The 20,364-nt window shown below is 45.3% G+C and overlaps 1 protein-coding gene across 3 annotated transcripts in view; it reads right to left on the bottom strand.

Annotated features, from left to right (window-relative positions):
• The window catches only part of ARMH4 (armadillo like helical domain containing 4), a 114,149-nt gene that overhangs the window by 91,195 nt on the left and 2,590 nt on the right, over positions 1 to 20,364 (bottom strand). For 2 of the 3 annotated variants that reach the window (XM_075614777.1, XM_075614776.1), the window contains exons 2-4: positions 5,849 to 7,204; positions 3,566 to 3,814; positions 3,021 to 3,230 (exon numbers count right to left, since the gene is read on the bottom strand). In XM_075614777.1, the coding sequence (XP_075470892.1) occupies positions 3,021 to 3,230; positions 3,566 to 3,814; positions 5,849 to 7,163 (1,774 nt within the window). In that variant the 5' untranslated portion in view covers positions 7,164 to 7,204. The remainder of the gene's footprint in view (positions 1 to 3,020; positions 3,231 to 3,565; positions 3,815 to 5,848; positions 7,205 to 20,364) is intronic. The other variant, XM_075614778.1, reaches the window with a different exon arrangement.

Here is a 20,364-nt window from a genome sequence, read left to right on the forward strand (position 1 = left end):
CAGCGTCTCGTTGCCATGGCAGCGTGACGTCACGACGTCAAATGACATGTCAACACGACACCGTGTGACCACTTTGGGGACGTCCGTAGCGTCATTGGATGCTGCGATTCGGAAGGAGAAATCCGTCGCTGCTAAATCGCAAAATGATGCTGGCTTTCTGCCAAGTGACGAATGAACCACTCGTTGGGCGCTGCAAAAAAACACCACTCGCGCCTCCACGGCCGCAGGAAGTCAGCATCCATGACAAAGGGCTCCCAAAGTGCGCTCACCACCAGATAAGCATGCAAAAAACCCCAGGATTACTCCAACTGGTCTGGTGGCGAATCCCCTTATCCACGCATCATGCGGTGCAGCCCGGGACGTCCCACGGCTTGTCAGAAGAGGAGTGTCAAACAGAACAACAACACAGAGGTGAAGTGAAGACGGCCGTGGCTCGATTCTGCAATTATTACCACTCCAATGTCCAGTTTTCCAGGATTTTACCATTTTCTCCAGAAAACAGGAAATTTCCTAGTTGGTGGAAACACCATCCACCAAAAAAAGGGCGCTTTTATAGCACAGATTTTACATAGATTGTGAGCTCTTCGGGTTAGGTCTTCTTTTACCTTGTGTGTAATTTACTTGCTGCTGGTATCCCCATTATTGTTCTTGTATTGTAATTTTGTAACGTGCTGTTTACACCGTTGGCACTATATAAATAAAAATATACAGACCCCTCTAATTGTTGAAGAACTTTAACATGTTTGGGTTTTTTTCAGCACTACTGTACCTCTTATAATAATAATAATAATATGTTCTTGTATAGTGCTGCTAGTTTTACGTAACGCTTTACAGAGACATTTTGCAGACACAGGTCCCTGCCCCATGGAGCTTACAATCTATGCTTTTGGTGCCTGAGGCACAGGGAGATAAAGTGACTTGCCCAAGGTCACAAGGAGCCAACACCGGGAATTGAACCAGGTTCCCCTGCTTCAAACTCAGCGCCAGTCAGTGTCTTTACTCACTGAGTCGCTCCCTCTCTTTAAATAAAAGCTGTTTTAAAAAGAGACCCAATTTTAGAATATAGCAAAAGCTGAATCGATTGACTGTCTTTTTTCAACTGAACACCCCCCCCCCGCCCATTTATGTTACTATATAATCATACTCAACTTCCGTGTATATTAATCATAACCAAGATACATTTCTTTTTCATCCGCACTGACCATGTATACAGCACCGTGACAAGAATGTACAGGCAAAATTAACTATTACTCAAAAAGAGATTACAATGTACATGTTACCAGAGGCAGCAATTGACTTTCTAAAAGGTCACAGAGAGCCAAGCCTCATATCCAATTCCCTCCGTCCAGAGATAAAGGTGTCTCCGTACCACGTGACAACATCATTTCCCTACACTGCAGCCTCTTTGTTTTCAGGGAGTGTTCTGAACGTGGACTGCTGTGTTCCATGCTGTTCTAATCCGATAACCAAACAGACACGTACAATGCAATACTGGCCTAGTAGCCAAGGAGACACAATGGGTACAAAAGTCATATTTGTTCTTGTAGCCTCGCGGTTTTTAGCCTGGTGCGGGACAGTGATGGACATTCAGCCTTTTAGGTTGGCAAGCTTCTCGGATCAGGGACCTATTGTTTCATTAGATTTGAAGTTGTATGCATTTTATGTTTTGTTATTGTCCTAACCCTCACATTGTACTGTGCTACACAATATGTTGGTGCCATAGAAATATAACAATCTCAATAATTCAGGCTATAGATGTGTCCCAGTCCTCTACAACCTTGTCAAAAATGGGAAGAGAAGGAGGAAAAATGAGAATGATGTCAACAATAGATGAGATGGGTCCAATCCAAATTAGATGGTGAGTTATTCGGGGCACAAACTCCTATCTCCCAATGCTACATTCCTGTCCTGATAAACTTCTCTCATCTGCATTATCATGTTCCCTGTATTATACTATGTGTGCACATTGTGAAGCGCTGCGTACCTGGTTGGTGTTCGAAAACTCCAAATAAAACCCTCACAGATACAACAGTAGCCAGTGGCAGACCCTGACGTTCGGTTTCTGTCAGCAACTGGACAAGATTATTTAGCAAAGTGGAGTTTGGAGACCTCTTCTGGCGTGTAAATGCATGGGCACCAATGGCAGAGTCAATAAAAAGATCCACTGTACTGTACCGGTAAAGGGTTGGGGGCGTATCAGAAAAAGAAGGTCGGAAAGAGGTTCCTGATGTGACTAAACTCATCTATTGTCCTGTAATAGGATAATTAGATCACAGAGCCAGCTTGGAACATCGCAGGGGTCCGGTGCAAAGTGAGTGTGGGGCCTCTTGCGCTTCCTGGAGCCCCACCTGTGGGGCAGTTGGGACAGCACTGGAGGGAGCCCACCAGGGGGCGTACTGACACGGAAGTTGGGCCCGGCTTCAGTAACCGTTGCATGGGTGGGCTTCCTCCATCGCCACTCCACAGGTGGGATCCCGGGGGAGAGTGCAGGCCCTCTGCAAGCGTGTGGCAGTCGCACCGATAGCACCGCCATCGAGTCGGCCATGCGGGGCGAGCCAATCTGGCTGTTTGGTTGCAGGATAAGTGAATGTAAGACTACTTAGGCTGCGCTTATAGTTCCGGCGACAGTGATGCGACGTCACGTCAAAATAAATGCATCGCCGCCATTGCGGGCGCTTATAGCAAGCGCGGCGCGACGGAGCGACAGCTTGGTCGCGATCGCTGGAAGTCATCTCAATTTGATTTTTCCAGCGACCACAGCCTGACGTCGCCATCGTCGTCACTATAAGCGCAGCCTAACAGATCCAGAAGAGACCAAGGTCAATATGACGCTTATCGTGTCGGAATTCAACTAGTAAGTGCGCATTGTGGAGTTCGATACATTGACCCTATATTAAGGAGGCATAACGGTGATAGTGTTTGATCCGTAAATCACCACGCGTGTGAATACGGGGGAAAAGCCATGGAAACATCAGTGCAGGTGTGTCTCCTTTCCCCATACCAGAAGGACATAATCCTACCTTCAGATTCGAGCTTCTGCAGCCCATAGGTTACTGTTGGACCGACTCGTGTTGCGGAAGGGATCATCATGTTGATTTCGGAGGACATGGATGGTGATGTGACCGTACTGGTGACGGTTGCTTTTTCAGCCTCTATTGTTCCGACGGTAAATACAGTTACAGTCTCTGAAACAGCTGAAAATATCTCCTCCTCAGAAGCTGGGATCAAACCTACAAAGATATTAACAACAGATGAGTCTGCTTACCAGACATAAAATCCACATATACATTGGTAAGTCAGCTTTATGTGACCAAACCTGAAAAAAAGGAAATGAATGAATGAAAAACAGATATTTCCATCTAAATTCATTATTAATTCCACCAACTGCTGCTGTCATTTGTACTCCAAACTACACATGTCGCCAGACCAATTCTATTCTCTTGCAACATTACCGTTGAATCGTATGGAGACATGAGGCATGGCTGCTTTGAGGTATCTGTGGGAAAGTTAGTCTGACACCCCTACAAATGGCACCACAAAACTGTAAACCTACTGTATGCCATACCTTCGGCGTGAGGAACTGCAGCAAATGACAGCTGAGCAGTGGTAGACGAGCCAATATTGGCCGTGGTTCTGGGATTTTGCCAATGCTGGGTCACACCGCCCAGTGCGGATTCCTCGGATACGGTCGCTCCTACTTTACCCGTCACTTCAAGCTCCCTGGTGGTTTCTTGAGTTATAACATCCATTAGGTTCGCACCTGTCGCGGAAGTGTTGGCGTCTTCACTCACTTCTGTTCTCTGGTGGCCAACACCTGCCATATAAAAGATAAGGTGTTTTATAATGAAAGGCAGTAAAAAGCCTCGGACTCAAAGCTCCCGAATAGAGATTGCCTCTCTATTTATGAGGTTAAGATCTATGGGGAAGGCACCGATTAAAGCAGAAATGTGAACCAAGGGGTTGTCCGGAGCTGAAAAGCGCTATTTGTAGCTCCCTTGGTTCCCGAGTTGCTTACCGGTGTAGTCGCAGGTGTTCTGCTCCCTTTAGGGAAACCCAAATGGGCACCAAATCTTGGAGGCCCTGTGGACCAATAGGAAGAAGCAATGATGATGTTGCGGCTTCCTATTGGACAACTGTGGCAGCCATCTTTAATTGTCCAGGAAGAACACAGGCAACTAGACTTGTAAGTAAGTCTGACACCGGGGGTTCTCCGGAGCTAACAAAAAAATTGCGAGGTTCAGTTTTTCAAATGTTATATGGAGTTTCAACTAAATTGGGGTGAGTGACAGTACAAATCTGCACAGCTTTAACAACCTCCATAAGTTGGGAATAAATAAAATATGAAGAAATCCATTGAGTACTGTACAATAAAACAAAAGTATGAATCCCTCCACAATCCATAAATGACCAGTGCTAGATTAATAAGACAGTGCATTTTAAAATGAAATAGGAGGGGTGCTATATAGAGTATCGATGGAGTAAATACTTTAATACTGCTGGGATGGGTTGTATAACCTCGCAATATTTGACTAAGACAATGAACAACCATCCAAGCTGAAGTTAAAGTGCCTAAAAACATTAGGGCAGGGGCGGCCAGCTCCGGTCCTCAAGGACAACCAAAAAGGTCAGGTTTAAAGGATATGGTGGGCAAACAGGATGTTAAAGGATATCCCTGCTTCAGCACAGCTGGTTCAAATAGTGGCTCAAAGACTGAGCCACCTGTGCTGAACCAGGGACATCCTTCAACCCTGACCTGTTGGTTGCCCTTGAGGACTGGAGTTGGCCACCCCTGCACTAGAAGGTCCAAAGAACAATTCTGCATGTTCTGTGTTATACAGCTCAACCCCCTTATAACGCTGTGCTTGGGGTCCAAAGAATCACATCGCGCTATAAGCGGATCGCATTAGAAATAATGTACAATTGTATGCATTGTACAATAAAGTATTTAAGACACCAATAATCGTGTTGTAAAGTATTCATAAATACAAAAATTGGGAGCCACGCTTGCATCGCGTTATAAGCGGATTCGCGTGGTAACGGATCGCGCTATAACAGGGTTGAGCTGTGGTATTAAATCCAGTAATAGAACAGTAAGCTAGTTAAATGAATGGAAGGTCTGTTTTTTCTGTCAGGTTCGGTTATCTTACCGTCAATAAAAGATTACAGTGCAAAGAAAACACTTTCAGAATATGTTCCGTTCCATCTCCTGTGATGTGGAACATCAGGTTTCGCCTCTGCTGTCACGGAGAAACACAAGCCAACACTAACGCTCTAAGGCAGCACTGGCTCTTACTGTCTTATGCCTGTTAATTGAATCAGCAATGTTCCCTTTTGTCTTAGACAAAATAATTCTCTTTGCTGCAAAAAAACAAAACAGCATTGCCGAGACAGAAGCCGCGTGACGGAGGGCGAGATCTGAGAGGCGAGCGAACAACTCGCCTTCTTCCAATGGATCCACCAAGAGATATGACCAATACCTGGGTGGCCAACTCCAGTACTCAAGGGCCACCAACAGATCAGGTTTGCAGGATATCCCTGCTTCAGCACAGGTGGCTCAATCAGAGGCTCAGTTGAAGACTGAGAATGGAATGTCGAAGACTGAGCCCTTGTGCTGAAGCAGAGAGTCTGAAAACATGACTTGTTGGTGGCCCTCGAGGCCTGGAGTTGGCCACCCTTGGCTTAATATCGGCTTATCGTTTTCTCATAGGGGGTCATTTTCGGAGTGTATCAGTTGCAGCTAAAGATCAGAAACCTTCCCACTGAACTAACGATTATTGATTTACATTACATAGTGAATTATAATACGTTTCCCTATACTGCTCCTGAAAAATGAGCTGCGGTTCTTTACCTCCAAATTGATTTCCCAATGCATCAGCGAGTTCTTGATTCAGGCCTGCGGCTGCTGCAGTGAGGCCCTGCAGTGGCATGCCAAGGCCATCATCTTGCACAGCAGCCATGCTCACCTCCGTTAAAGGCACTATAGAATTTGACATGCTCTGTTGGCTATAAGCGGTTGGTATCTCTTGAGGCAAGGTGAAAGGGACGCTTTCTGCTGCATCAGTCATTGTGTGGTCTTCAGAGTGTACAGTTATGACGGGAAATGTGCTGGATAGGGCAGCTTCCCTTTCCACACTGCTGTCCGTACTCTCCTCTGTAGCATACAATGTTGTTATATACTCTGACATTATGTTATCCTGTTCAGCTACTTTTACAGAACTTGTAGTCTTTATTTTTGTATCATCCCACTCTTCACTGATCAGCGAGACGATGGAATCGGTGCTGCCATTGGAAAGGTTGACCGGCGTTGCACTTTCTAAGTCATTGTCAATATTGCTGCCATTGCTGCCATTGGAAAGGTTGACCGGCGTTGCACTTTCTAAGTCATTGTCAATATTAGCGGGCACTGTGCTTTCAACACTGATGGACTCCACTGTCAATATGGCCAGACTTGCCTCACCTCTTACAATGTTATCACGCGTGGCCATCACGGGATGGTCAACTAAATGGAAAGACAAAGTAGACAGATCATCTTCGGCTTTAACATTGCTGGTTCTTGGGTTGGTAGTTAACATTTCCATAGTGTTAACCGGAGAGGGATGTTCCCCACTACTTTCTTTTATCTTTGTGTTTTCTTGGTCTGCTGTATGGTCAAGTTTGTCTGGAACCACTACTGTGGTCTTGGTTAAAGATGCCAGTCTCGGCGTGTATTCTACAGGATACACAGCTGTGGTTAGAATTCCATTTTCACTTGATGCCTTGGTTTGCCCATTGGGACTTGCTCTGATTACAAGACTTGGACTATTAATCTCAGGGTTCCCACCACTCATGGTGCTGTTACCAAGTAGACTATGGTGGTTTTCTGTTTCTTCTTGAACAGTAAATATGCTATTTGACGAGGTCCCATATGGCTGTGTAGCTGTGTCATGTGAAGCCATGTCTACTGTAGAATGGGTGGTTAGAAGGGATGCCCCTGGATAGGACTTTAGGCTGCTGGTGGTCTCTGTCCCTACGCCGTCAAATACTCCTTTCATTTTTGCTAAACCTGGGACATCCACTACATTCCGATTTTCCAGTTTCTGAAGAGAGAAACATTTGATGCTTGGTGATCTGAGCAGGACGCTACAAAGCGCCACACACATCTGAAACCACATTGATCTCTTCATGTCAGATGGTAAGACGGCACAAGCACACAGATAACGGAGTCCTAAAAGAAAAGAAAGAATACACGGTCACTTTCTTCCCAGCTAAATAAGACCACAAATACACAGTGGGTATTATTCTATATCTGCCGATCGGGCCGTTACCTGGCAAAATTCGCCATCTACTTCAACCGAGAATTTAGTCCGAATTAGCGGCTATGGATAAAGACTCATTCAGTCTTATTGACATACACACATTATTATTATGTCTAGGGATTCCAGTTTTAAGTTTGAACAGAAAAAACAACACTGATACTGATACATCATTTTGCATTTCCGGTTCAAACCGATTTAAAAAAAATCATGTCCTATGATTTCCACCACATATAGCAGCCCGGCCACAGGTCAGAGACAAAGACAACACACGGGGAGGATAAAAACTAAAAATAAGAAGTGCACCGATAAACCCCAACATCCAATTTGTGTCAAAAAATGTTTATTAACCCACACAGATTTTTTTTTTTTTAAATAAAATGACAACACTGATCTGACAAAAAATAAGCACTGAAACCTCAAATGATGTCTAATCTAGCTACCAAATATAACATTCACTTCTAGCGATGTGTTACAACATTAATATGCCACTATTACAAATGACAAGGATCGTAGCCAAGCACCGATAACGTGGTAATATTTCTACATACAGTCTGCCCATGTGTGGTTAAAGCAACATGAGTGTTATACAGATAAGCTCCTTGGCACTTTGCTCTCCTTACCTGCTACTACACCAGTGTCATAATATGGATAGATTGTCTCCGAAGTTCACAACACACGTGAGATTTGCCTAGGGTGTTTTTGAAAAGTTGTCTGATAATCGGCAAGCGTCACAATTTTTTTTTTTTGCCAAGCCTTAAAAGTCAATGTGCTATTTCCCTTGGGGCTTTGTATAGTACGGTACAATTATCGCTATATTCTGTCGAACAGTGACAACATTGTGCCAATACTGGTGAAATTCTGCTCAATGTGAACGCTCTCAACATGAGAAATGTAAGAGACAAAAACCCACAAAAAGTGTTGCAAAGCAAATTTGAAGACATTTGCACATCGCTGTATAATTGTATTTTTGTTATTGTTTTCATCCTCCCCCCCCCCCCCACTGTTCCGTGCTGCTGAATATATTGGTGAATTATTCAAATAACGGATAATAATCTGTGTATGAAATATTAGAGTAGTTACCATGCAAGAAAGGTTATGGTAAAGATAAAAAGGGGAAAGCAATGTATTTCAAACACCATTTTTGGTAGGGGAAAAGTGCCGGAATCCTAAGCAAAAAAACAAAAACGAATAATAATTTCAATAAAAATGACAATAGATCAGTCAGTTTTTAACAAAGAATTGTGGCAAAAAAAAGTGGGCTGTTTCTCCCAGTCAGTGTCCTTGCACCATTGCGAATAATAATGTTAGAATCAGTATATAGGGTTGCCAGGTGTCCGAAATTGAACCGACCTGTCCAGTATTTGGACACTCTGTCCAGTAAAAAGTTAGAGGTAATACTGGACATGTATGTGTATACCGGTATTACCTTTCTGGGTGTGTATGTGTATACCAGTATTACCTCTCTGGGTGTGTATGTGTGTACCGGTATTACCTCTCTGGGCGTGTATGTGTATACCGGTATTACCTTTCTGGGTGTGTATGTGTATACCAGTATTACCTCTCTGGGTGTGTATGTGTATACCAGTATTACCTCTCTGGGCGTGTATGTGTATACCGGTATTACTTCTCTGTGCGTGTATGTGTATACCATATTACAGGCATACCCCGCATTAACGTACGCAATGGGACCGGAGCATGTATGTAAAGCGAAAATGTACTTAAAGTGAAGCACTTCCTTTTCCCACTTATCGATGCATGTACTGTACTGCAATCATCATAACTGATGTAAATAACGCATTTGTAACAGGCTCTATAGTCTCCCCAATTGTGCACAGCTTCAGTACAGGTAGGGAGCCGGTATTGCTTTTCAGGACGTGATGACAGGCGCATGCGCGAGCTGCTGTTTGCCTATTGGGCGATATGTACTTACTCGCGAGTGTACTTAAAGTGAGTGTACTTAAAGCGGGGTATGCCTGTACCTCTCTGGGTGTGTATGTGTATACCAGTATTACCTCTCTGGGTGTGTATGTGTATACCGGTATTACCTCTCTGGGCGTGTATGTGTATACCAGTATTACCTCTCTGGGTGTGTATGTGTATACCGGTATTACCTCTCTGGGCGTGTATGTGTATACCGGTATTACCTCTCTGGTTGTGTATGTGTATACCGGTATTACCTCTCTGGGTGTGTATGTGTATACCGGTATTACCTCTCTGGGCGTGTATGTGTATACCGGTATTACCTCTCTGGTTGTGTATGTGTATACCGGTATTACCTCTCTGGGTGTGTATGTGTATACCGGTATTACCTCGCTCAGGGTGTATGTGTATACCGGTATTACCTCTCTGGGCGTGTATGAGAATACCGGTATTACCTCTCTGGGCGTGTATGTGTATACCGGTATTACCTCTCTGGGTGTGTATGTGAATACCGGTATTACCTCTCTGGGCGTGTATGTGTATACCTGTATTACCTCTCTGGGCGTGTATGTGTGTACCGGTATTACCTCTCTGGGCGTTTATGTGTATACCGGTATTACCTCTCTGGGTGTGTATGTGTATACCGGTATTACCTCTCTGGGCGTGTATGTGTATACCGGTATTACCTCTCTGGGCGTGTATGTGTATAGCGGTATTACCTCTCTGGGTGTGTATGTGTATACCGGTATTACCTCTCTGGGCGTGTATGTGGATACCGGTATTACCTCTCTGGGCGTGTATGTGTATACCGGTATTACCTCTCTGGTTGTGTATGTGTATACCGGTATTACCTCTCTGGTTGTGTATGTGTATACCGGTATTACCTCTCTGGGTGTGTATGTGTATACCGGTATTACCTCGCTCAGGGTGTATGTGTATACCGGTATTACCTCTCTGGGTGTGTATGTGAATACCGGTATTACCTCTCTGGGCGTGTATGTGTATACCTGTATTACCTCTCTGGGCGTGTATGTGTGTACCGGTATTACCTCTCTGGGCGTTTATGTGTATACCGGTATTACCTCTCTGGGTGTGTATGTGTATACCGGTATTACCTCTCTGGGCGTGTATGTGTATACCGGTATTACCTCTCTGGGCGTGTATGTGTATAGCGGTATTACCTCTCTGGGTGTGTATGTGTATACCGGTATTACCTCTCTGGGCGTGTATGTGGATACCGGTATTACCTCTCTGGGCGTGTATGTGTATACCTGTATTACCTCTCTGGGCGTGTATGTGTGTACCGGTATTACCTCTCTGGGCGTGTATGTGTATACCGGTATTACCTCTCTGGGTGTGTATGTGTATACCGGTATTACCTCTCTGGGCGTGTATGTGTATACCGGTATTACCTCTCTGGGCGTGTATGTGTATAGCGGTATTACCTCTCTGGGTGTGTATGTGTATACCGGTATTACCTCTCTGGGCGTGTATGTGGATACCGGTATTACCTCTCTGGGCGTGTATGTGTATACCGGTATTACCTCTCTGGTTGTGTATGTGTATACCGGTATTACCTCTCTGGGAGTGTATGTGTATACCGGTATTACCTCGCTCAGGGTGTATGTGTATACCGGTATTACCTCTCTGGGCGTGTATGTGTATACCGGTATTACCTCTCTGGGTGTGTATGTGAATACCGGTATTACCTCTCTGGGCGTGTATGTGTATACCGGTATTACCTCTCTGGGCGTGTATGTGTGTACCGGTATTACCTCTCTGGGCGTGTATGTGTATACCGGTATTACCTCTCTGGGCGTGTATGTGTATACCGGTATTACCTCTCTGGGCGTGTATGTGTATACCGGTATTACCTCTCTGGGCGTGTATGTGTATACCGGTATTACCTCTCTGGGTGTGTATGTGTATACCGGTATTACCTCTCTGGGTGTGTATGTGTATACCGGTATTACCTCGCTCAGGGTGTATGTGTATACCGGTATTACCTCTCTGGGCGTGTATGAGAATACCGGTATTACCTCTCTGGGCGTGTATGTGTATACCGGTATTACCTCTCTGGGTGTGTATGTGAATACCGGTATTACCTCTCTGGGCGTGTATGTGTATACCGGTATTACCTCTCTGGGCGTGTATGTGTGTACCGGTATTACCTCTCTGGGCGTGTATGTGTATACCGGTATTACCTCTCTGGGCGTGTATGTGTATACCGGTATTACCTCTCTGGGCGTGTATGTGTGTACCGGTATTACCTCTCTGGGCGTGTATGTGTATACCGGTATTACCTCTCTGGGCGTGTATGTGTATACCGGTATTACCTCTCTGGGCGTGAATGTGTATACCGGTATTACCTCTCTGGGCGTGTATGTGTATACCGGTATTACCTCTCTGGGCGTGTATGTGTATACCGGTATTACCTCTCTGGGTGTGTATGTGTATACCGGTATTACCTCTCTGGGTGTGTATGTGTATACCGGTATTACCTCGCTCAGGGTGTATGTGTATACCGGTATTACCTCTCTGGGCGTGTATGAGAATACCGGTATTACCTCTCTGGGCGTGTATGTGTATACCGGTATTACCTCTCTGGGTGTGTATGTGAATACCGGTATTACCTCTCTGGGCGTGTATGTGTATACCGGTATTACCTCTCTGGGCATGTATGTGTATACCGGTATTACCTCTCTGGGCGTGTATGTGTATACCGGTATTACCTCTCTGGGCGTGTATGTGTATACCGGTATTACCTCTCTGGGCGTGTATGTGTGTACCGGTATTACCTCTCTGGGCGTGTATGTGTATACCGGTATTACCTCTCTGGGCGTGTATGTGTATACCGGTATTACCTCTCTGGGAGTGTATGTGTATACCGGTATTACCTCTCTGGGTGTGTATGTGTATACCGGTATTACCTCTCTGGGCGTGTATGTGTATACCGGTATTACCTCTCTGGGGGTGTATGTGTATACCGGTATTACCTCTCTGGGCGTGTATGTGTATACCGGTATTACCTCTCTGGGTGTGTATGTGTATACCGGTATTACCTCTCTGGGTGTGTATGTGTATACCGGTATTACCTCTCTGGGCGTGTATGTGACCGGCTTGGCGGGCCGCAGGATTTCCCTGAGCAGGGAAAGAGCCATACTTTTGCTAGGGGGCTGGGCAGCTTCCTCCGTCCTGATTGACTGCATTACCCAGCAGCAGCCAAGGAGGAGTCAGGAGCCTGGGGGTGGGGCCAAGGAGAGGAGGAAACAGCATGGAGCGGAGAGAAGTGTGTGTGTCAAGCGCACCGCACCTTTCACCATTGTGTCCAGTATTTTTGTAGAAGCCGCCTGGCAACCCTATCAGTATATATAATTTCTAGCCAGTCAAACTGAAAAAAAAAAAAAGTGAGTTGGTCCACAAAAAGAATCCGGACCACTTTTAGCCTTCTAAAAAGAAAATGCACAATAATACAATATTGTTTCTCACAAAGTGCTGTTGTGGGTAATGTGGTAGAGTCGCACTCACATTTTCACTCTATCACTCTTTCGTACAGAAAATGTGAGTGTGATTCTACCAGATTACCCACAACCGCACTCTGTGGGAAACAATATTGCACGATGGTGTATCCGTGGGGTGTATCCGTGGGGTGTATCCGTGGCTCTTTCCTCGGTACCTGCGCTCCCCGAGCTTTCTGCAGATCTTTACATTCGGAAGAATTTGTGAACAAGTTCTGGTGGGAAAAAAAAGGTGTTTAAGAGCTGCGTCTCACCCCCGCCTCCCCGCCTCCCCCTCTCTCCCTGCTAATGGTGTTAACCAATCTAATTTAATGCCGCCCAACCTTAAAACGCATCTCTCAAAACAAGCATCCCAATAGCTGGACTCATGGCTACTGCCCCACACCCACAGTCGCTCCTACCAACCATGGTGGCCAAGCACTGCCATCTACTGCACTTATCCCCTCACCTGCGGTCTCTGCAAGTCTTCCATCATACCACTTAGATTGCAAGCTCCCCAGGGCAGGACTTTCCTTTCCCATAGTCTGACTTTGCTGTGCTTATTGTATTATTAGAACGCCTCTTCTGTAAAGCACGGAGTACACGGTCAGTGCCATATAAACGGTATACATACATCGTTTGAATTGTACTCACTTGTGTCACCATGCACATTATGAATTATAACAAATCACTTATCACTTTTATTTCACGGTTAGAACATTAACACTTGTGTCTTGTATCACACATGGTTTAAATAATCCCAGTACCCCTGATGTGATTTCATATTACATGAGCAGGAGCGGCCTGCGCGTTTTTTTGCTCTGTCTTCTAAGAAGAAGTCAGGGTATTGCAGTACAGGCTAGTCTCATATTAACTGCTACATGTCTGAAATGCACCTGTCTTATCTGTGCGCATGGTTTTCAAGCATGGAGAACATCAGAAGTATGAAGGCTGATAAAACATACGGATATCAGATCTCGGTGAAACAGACACCGAGCGTGGCCAGCCCATCAGCTTTGATTAAGTTAACATTACTACCGCCCATTCCCTACAAATAAACTAGGTCACTGAAAAAGTAGGACGTATAAATTGTGTAGCTCGTGGGGAAACCACACACACACACACACACACACACACACACACACACACACACACACACACACACACACACACACACACACACTTTGGACCCATTTACATTAAATTATGTGTTGGCACATTCATGTTGCTTCATATAACGGGAGTACAAGCAAGAACAATTGTTGCCCTGCCAATAACACACAAATTGGGGTCTGGTGGCTGGTTCTGCGCTCCCCCTTACATTTATTTCATTTTGACTTTTTAATCCAATGTACATTGCAATTATTAAAATAAAATCTATTTGTTTTAATAAGTAAACTCTTATACAATAAAACACAAGCCCCCAGTGTCTATTCTCTGTGCTGTTCGTTAGTGACAATCCTGCTGTTTCCATACTGTGCTGTTCTCTGTCTAAGTACCTCTCCTTACACAGGGCTCACTGTTTTATCTTTTATTTATGTACTGTAATATTCTCTCTCTCTCTGTGTGTGTCTCTCTCTGTGTGTGTGTGTGTCTCTCTCTCTCTGTGTCTCTCTCTCTGTCTGTCTCTCTGTGTGTGTCTCTCTCTCTCGGTGTGTCTCTCTCTGTCTCTGTGTGTGTGTGTGTGTCTCTCTCTCTCGTCACTTTTCTGTTGCTAACTGCCATATGTCCCCACGCTGGCACTCCCAAATAGAGATGAAAAGCAAATAAAGATGAATAATGCTTCCAGTTCTGACACCTCTTTACTTACACAAACCCTGATGTAAATATACCAAACTAAAACATTACTATATATGAGATAAATAACTTGGGAAGGCTTTGCTGCTTCTCCCCATGGGCCGTTGGGCCTCCTTGCCAGTTGCCAAGAACACAAAAACACCACCTGCTACAGCTCCCTAAACGCAGCGCGTAAAGCGCAGTAACCTCCGGAGACGCTGTCATTCTGAACCAAAACAAAACAGCAAATGACTTTTTTTTGCAGGTACAACCGAGGGGCTTGCGAAGAGATCAGAAGCAAAGTACAGTGTGCGTCAGTCCCTGCTAGGACCGAAGCGCACACTACATGTGTCTGGATCCTGTAATACAAGCGGTACCTATTAAATGGAAGTTGTGTGTGTGGTAAGCTGTGTAGGTTAAGGGGCTTCCATAAGAATTCCTTAGAACAGGGGTTACCAACTCCAGTCCTCAAGCCCCCACCCCCACCCCTCAGGTTTTCAGGATATCCCAGCTTCAGCACAGGTGGCTCAATCAGTGGCTGTCGAAGACTGAGCCTCTGATTAAGCCACGTGCTGAAGCAGATGTATCCCGAAAACGTGACCTGTTGGGGGTGCTTGAGGACTTGAGTTGAGCACCCCTGCACTATACTATGTGCATATCTTTAAAGCAGCAGTCCATGTTGCCGGTTCTCTCCCCCTCCCCCTCCCCCCTGTCAGTGCAGCAGAAGAAGACCAAAGATGCAAAGTTCTGTGGGGAAGATCATGTGACCCGGCAGTCACTAGATATAATTTGTGCGCTGCTAGAGAGAGGGCAGGGCTCAAAAAGGGGTGTGCCAGTCTGTTTCAGAAGAGGAAGGGGATGTGACTTTGTAAATGGTTACAATAGAAACAAAAATGCTTGTTACATTATAATACATTAAAAATGTAATTTAGAGTTGTTTAAAAAAAATGCTACAAATATTTTCTCATAGTACAGAACTGATTTATTAAAAAAAAAAACACACATGTAGGAGGATATTGCATGGTCTGCAGCTTTAAGGTGTCAAAGACTGAGCCACATGTGCTTAAGCAGGGATATCCTGAAAACCTGACCTGTAGGTTGCCCTTGAGGACTGGAGTTGGCCACCCGTGGCTTAGAAGTACCTCCTTTCAGCACAAGAAGAGGAACTACAGTGCTACCTATCTTTATGTGCAAAATGTCGGAAGGTCTGTCTCACAAAGCTGATAGACTGGCTGTGTGTATCGAGAGCGTGGCCAGCCCATCAGCTTTGCTGAATATTCTAATTGGCTGGTGGTCACAGCGAGAAGTGTGTGTGCAGTAGAGGAACGCACAGCAGTAGCGAGTACGCGGCTTGGGGGCCATTACACCGCAGAATGTCGTTACTGTACTGGCCAAATTGGTACAGTTGGAGGGTCAGCTGTAAGTGGTTTTAATTATTTTTTAAAGGTAGTTTGCAAACATGGTGAGACGTGCGAGGGGTGTGATTTCCTCTGCCTGCTCCTGTGTGTGTGATGTCACTGTGTGATGTCACTGTGTTCAGCAAGCGCTTGTACAGCCAGACTCCCACCTCCCCACCTCTCCTTATCGGCTCTCTGATAAGAACCTACTGGGATAAGGGTCAAACTCAATTAACAAACACTTTCCTATTCAGAAGCCCTGAGCAAACAGAATATATGTGCTTGATTGACAAAGAAACAAAAAAATCAGCCAAATCTTGGTTATAAGCAGTTACATTTGTTCAAGGAAGACAATCAGATGATTAAATGCAATACAAAATGTCGTTTTTTTTTTTTTTTGCAGTCAGCTACTATGGATTGCACCTTTAACAAAGGAAGGATATTAGAAGCCAGCTTATCACAAAAACAAGTGTACAATCTGTGTGAGAGCTTTTAATGGCCGCCGTATAGTTAATTTGGCAATATATTTTGTTGTGGAGACCTAACAAAATCTGAGATGCCACCGTCTGTGAGTGTTGCTATGGAGACCATATCATCCTACTGGTGGAGGATGACCCACGATGCACTGCTCTGAAGCCCCCCCAGTGACTGGCAATACAGGGGCACTGCAGTCTGAAAGGATATGGGAGACCTCACAGAGCGAGACTGCAATGCAGTGGAAGCTGAGAATACAGCAAATTAACCCCTTAATGCATGGCAAGTGCCTCTGGCATCGAAGGGGTTACTTGCAAATATCCACAAATCCTTCTTTTTTTAAGAACTCTTAAAAATATACATTTTGAGAGTGGCCAAAAACCTTCCCATTTACATACAGTGCTACTGAATGCAAAATAATGGGGGGGGGGGGGGGAGCATGTGGGGGGGGCTACATTAGGTTAAAAAGGTGTCTTTTTAAATCAAATTAGGCCAGACTTACTGGTGTTCCCTTTGCACAGAGGACGAGGAGGAGAGTTGAACAGTATTACAGGGTAAACCCATTTCCCAGTCTCTTATGGGGGTTATAGGTTACAATATGTTAATCCTGTTTCAGATGTACTTATTTGGGGCTATGTATCGATGTTTTCACAGAGACAAACGTCACATGAGGCTTAAAGAAAAGGAATAAGTGAAATAAATCGAAAACCACAACAAGCATATGTAAAAAATAATGAACATATAATTCAATATCTCAAGGTTGCTGCTCTAAAAACCCAAATCGAAAGGAGAACAAAATATATATTGTAGAGATCTTGGAGGGATTTAATGTAGATTTAAGGGTCTGTATATTGCACTCATAATTTGGGAGTGCAATATACAAACCCTTAAATCTGTAATGAATCCCACCAAGATCTCGACACTATATCACTGTTATTCTCCTTTCGGTTGCAGAGGTTTTATCTGAAAGGCTGAACTCTTCTTCCAAGAAGAACCACATTCATTTCTAATAACGCTAGGAAGTCTATGTAAAAACGGACCTATGCATAGCTGTAACCAGGTTTTGGGTTTTCATAGCTATAAGAAGAGCCATGCTTCATTGTGTTAGGGGTGTGCAAACTTCCTGCGCTTCGCCCCCCTGCCTGCTCTCCCTGTGTCGCACCCCCCTTACCGCATGCCCCCCCCCCCCTTACCGCTAATGCGGTCTCAAATGTGGCCGTGGGGTCATGTGACGTCATGTCACGTGACCCGCGGTGTCATTTGATGCTGCGTTGTCATGGAGACGCGTGGACTGAAGCCGGGGGCAAGTGAATTACAGAGAACGCAGCACCCCCCAAAAAAAGTCCTGCGCCCCCAGTTTGCGTACCCCTGCATTATGAGTTAAGTGAAAGTGTGTGTGTATGTGTGTGTGTAAAACACATTTTTCCATCAAACTTTCCTTAATGCTGAAACTGCAAGTTCTTTGTTTATCTGGCCCTCTCATCTTACCTATTAACCCCTCCTTGTACCAACTGTCGGCCTTGAGAAAGATGGTCGCTTAGGACGAGTTTTCTATTTTGCTTAATTTGCTAAAATATGTTGCAAAATGTATAACCAAGTACAGTAACTGCAAGAAAAAACAGATAAAGAAATGCAGGATGCCCAATGAAGACATATGAGCAGACGACATTGCAAAGTGATGTATGCCCGCCCCACAAGATAGCTTGTGCAGAGCCTATAGTTCAGTGCCTTTGTACTAAGTCAGACAGCAATGTTTTGATTTGCATTAAATGCGCTTTTGCAAGCGGCCGCTGCAATAACGTTTTTCAACAGGCAAAAACAGAGGGTTTTTTCCACGACAGAACCTAAGAGAGACAAGGTCAGTGCGCTCATTACCCAGAATCCTTGTCTGCCACTTAACCACAATATGACATGTGACAGAGGGCGGAATGGTGCAACTACGTGGGGACTCGCGGGTGACAGACAAACACTAATGGGTTCTTTGTTACTTCTATAACCACGTTTTTGTTCACACCGTTGTGCAAGTTTATTTGATTTCTATATAAATTGATCACATTGGGAAAACAGAAATGGCACAAGCCGAGCCCCCAATAAGTGATATAAAACCTGAACAGCTCACATCATAGAGCGATGGTACAACATAAAACTATTTCAGCTCTTTACCCTAATTACTGTGCCTCCGTCTTCATTCTAACGCAGTTTATTTCTTGCTTAGGATGATGCTTACGTTAAATTCATTTTATATTTCACGAGAAAAGCCAAAATGTTGTTTATTTCATACAAGACAAAATACAATTGTTAGAAAATTGTTTCTAACTTTCGATCTGTAACCTCTTTCATGCTTTGGTGTTCCTCCAAAGGGAACAAACAAAGGAACGTAATGTATATTACTGAATAGAATTGCAACATTTATTAAGGAAATAGCTAGTATTATTGGGCAGGGGGCTGCGCAAATTCAAGCCTTTGATCTAAAATTAAATCAGCACCCAGATAAGGATGTTTTAATCCCAGAGTGTTATTAAAAACGAGTTATCGGCCTAAAAAGAGATATTTATACCCTACAGTTAAAACTCACACAATGTATCAGTGATTGAAGACTTGAGCACATGACTAAGAGCCTAATTCAGTATACGCTGAATCGTCCTCCGGCCAGGCCAATTTCGGACGAATATTACTAATGAAATCAATGGAGATTTGTGGCCAAAGGGCCCAAATGAGGAGAGAGAGACAGGAGAAGGGAGAGAGAGAGGGGGAAGAAAGAGAGAGAGAGAGAAGAAGAGAGAGAGAGGGGGAAGAGAGAGGGGGGAAGAGAGAGAGGGGGAAGAGAGAGAGAGGGGGAAGAGAGAGAGAGAGGAGAGAGAGAGAGAGAGAGGGGGAGAGAGAGAGAGGGGGAGAGAGAGAGGGGGAGAGAGAGGGGAGAGAGAGGGGGAAGAGAGAGAGAGGGGGGGAAGAGAGAGAGAGGGGGGGGAAGATAGAGAGAGGGGGAGAGAGAGGGGGAAGGAAGGAAGAGAGAGGGGGAAGGGAGAGAGGGGGAAGGAAGAGAGAGAGGGAAAAGGAAGAGAGAGAGAGAGAGAGAGGGAAAAGGAAGAGAGAGAGGGAAAAGGAAGAGAGAGAGGGGAAGGAAGAGAGAGAGGGGAAAGGAAGAGAGAGAGAGAGGGGAAAGGAAGAGAGAGAGAGGGGGGAAGGAAGAGAGAGAGGGGGAAGGAAGAGAGAGAGAGAGGGGGGAAGGAAGAGAGAGGGGGGGAAGGAAGAGAGAGGGGGGAAGGAAGAGAGAGGGGGAAAAGAGAGGGGGAAGAGAGAGAGGGGGAAGAGAGAGAGGGGAAGAGAGAGAGAGAGGGGGAGAGAGAGAGAGAGAGAGAGAGAGGGGGGGAGGAAGAGAGAGAGGGGGAAGGAAGAGAGAGGGGGAAAAGAAAGAGAGGGGGAAAAGAAAGAGAGGGAAGAGAGAGAGGGGGGGAAGAGAGAGAGGGGGGGGAGAGAGAGAGAGGGGGGGAGAGAGAGAGAGGGGGAAGAGAGAGAGAGAGGGGGAAGAGAGAGAGAGAGGGGGGGAGAGAGAGGAGGGGGAAGAGAGAGATAGGGGGAAGAGAGAGAGAGAGGGGGAAGAGAGAGAGGGGGAAGAGAGAGAGAGGGGGGAAGAGAGAGAGAGGGGAGAGAGAGAGAGAGAGGGGGAAGAGAGAGAGAGAGAGAGAGGGGGGAAGAGAGAGAGAGAGAGAGGGGGAAGAGAGAGAGGGGGAGAGAGAGAGGGGGAGAGGGACTAATCTCTGCGATTGGAGCTTTCATGTTACCACACATATGCACTTAGATCAGGGGAGGCCAACTCCAGTCCTCAGGTCCGGTTTTAATGATATCCCTGCTTCAGCACATGTGGCTCAATCAGTGGCTCAGTCAGAATGATAGCGCCACCTCTGTAGAAGCAGGTATATCCCCAATACCTGGCCTGGCGGTGGCCCTTGAGGACTGGAGTTAACCACCCCTGACTTAGACCATGGGGCTGCTTCAAACAAATGG

Source organism: Ascaphus truei, chromosome 9 (assembly GCF_040206685.1).
Source record: "Ascaphus truei isolate aAscTru1 chromosome 9, aAscTru1.hap1, whole genome shotgun sequence".
Classification (NCBI taxonomy): domain Eukaryota; kingdom Metazoa; phylum Chordata; class Amphibia; order Anura; family Ascaphidae; genus Ascaphus; species Ascaphus truei.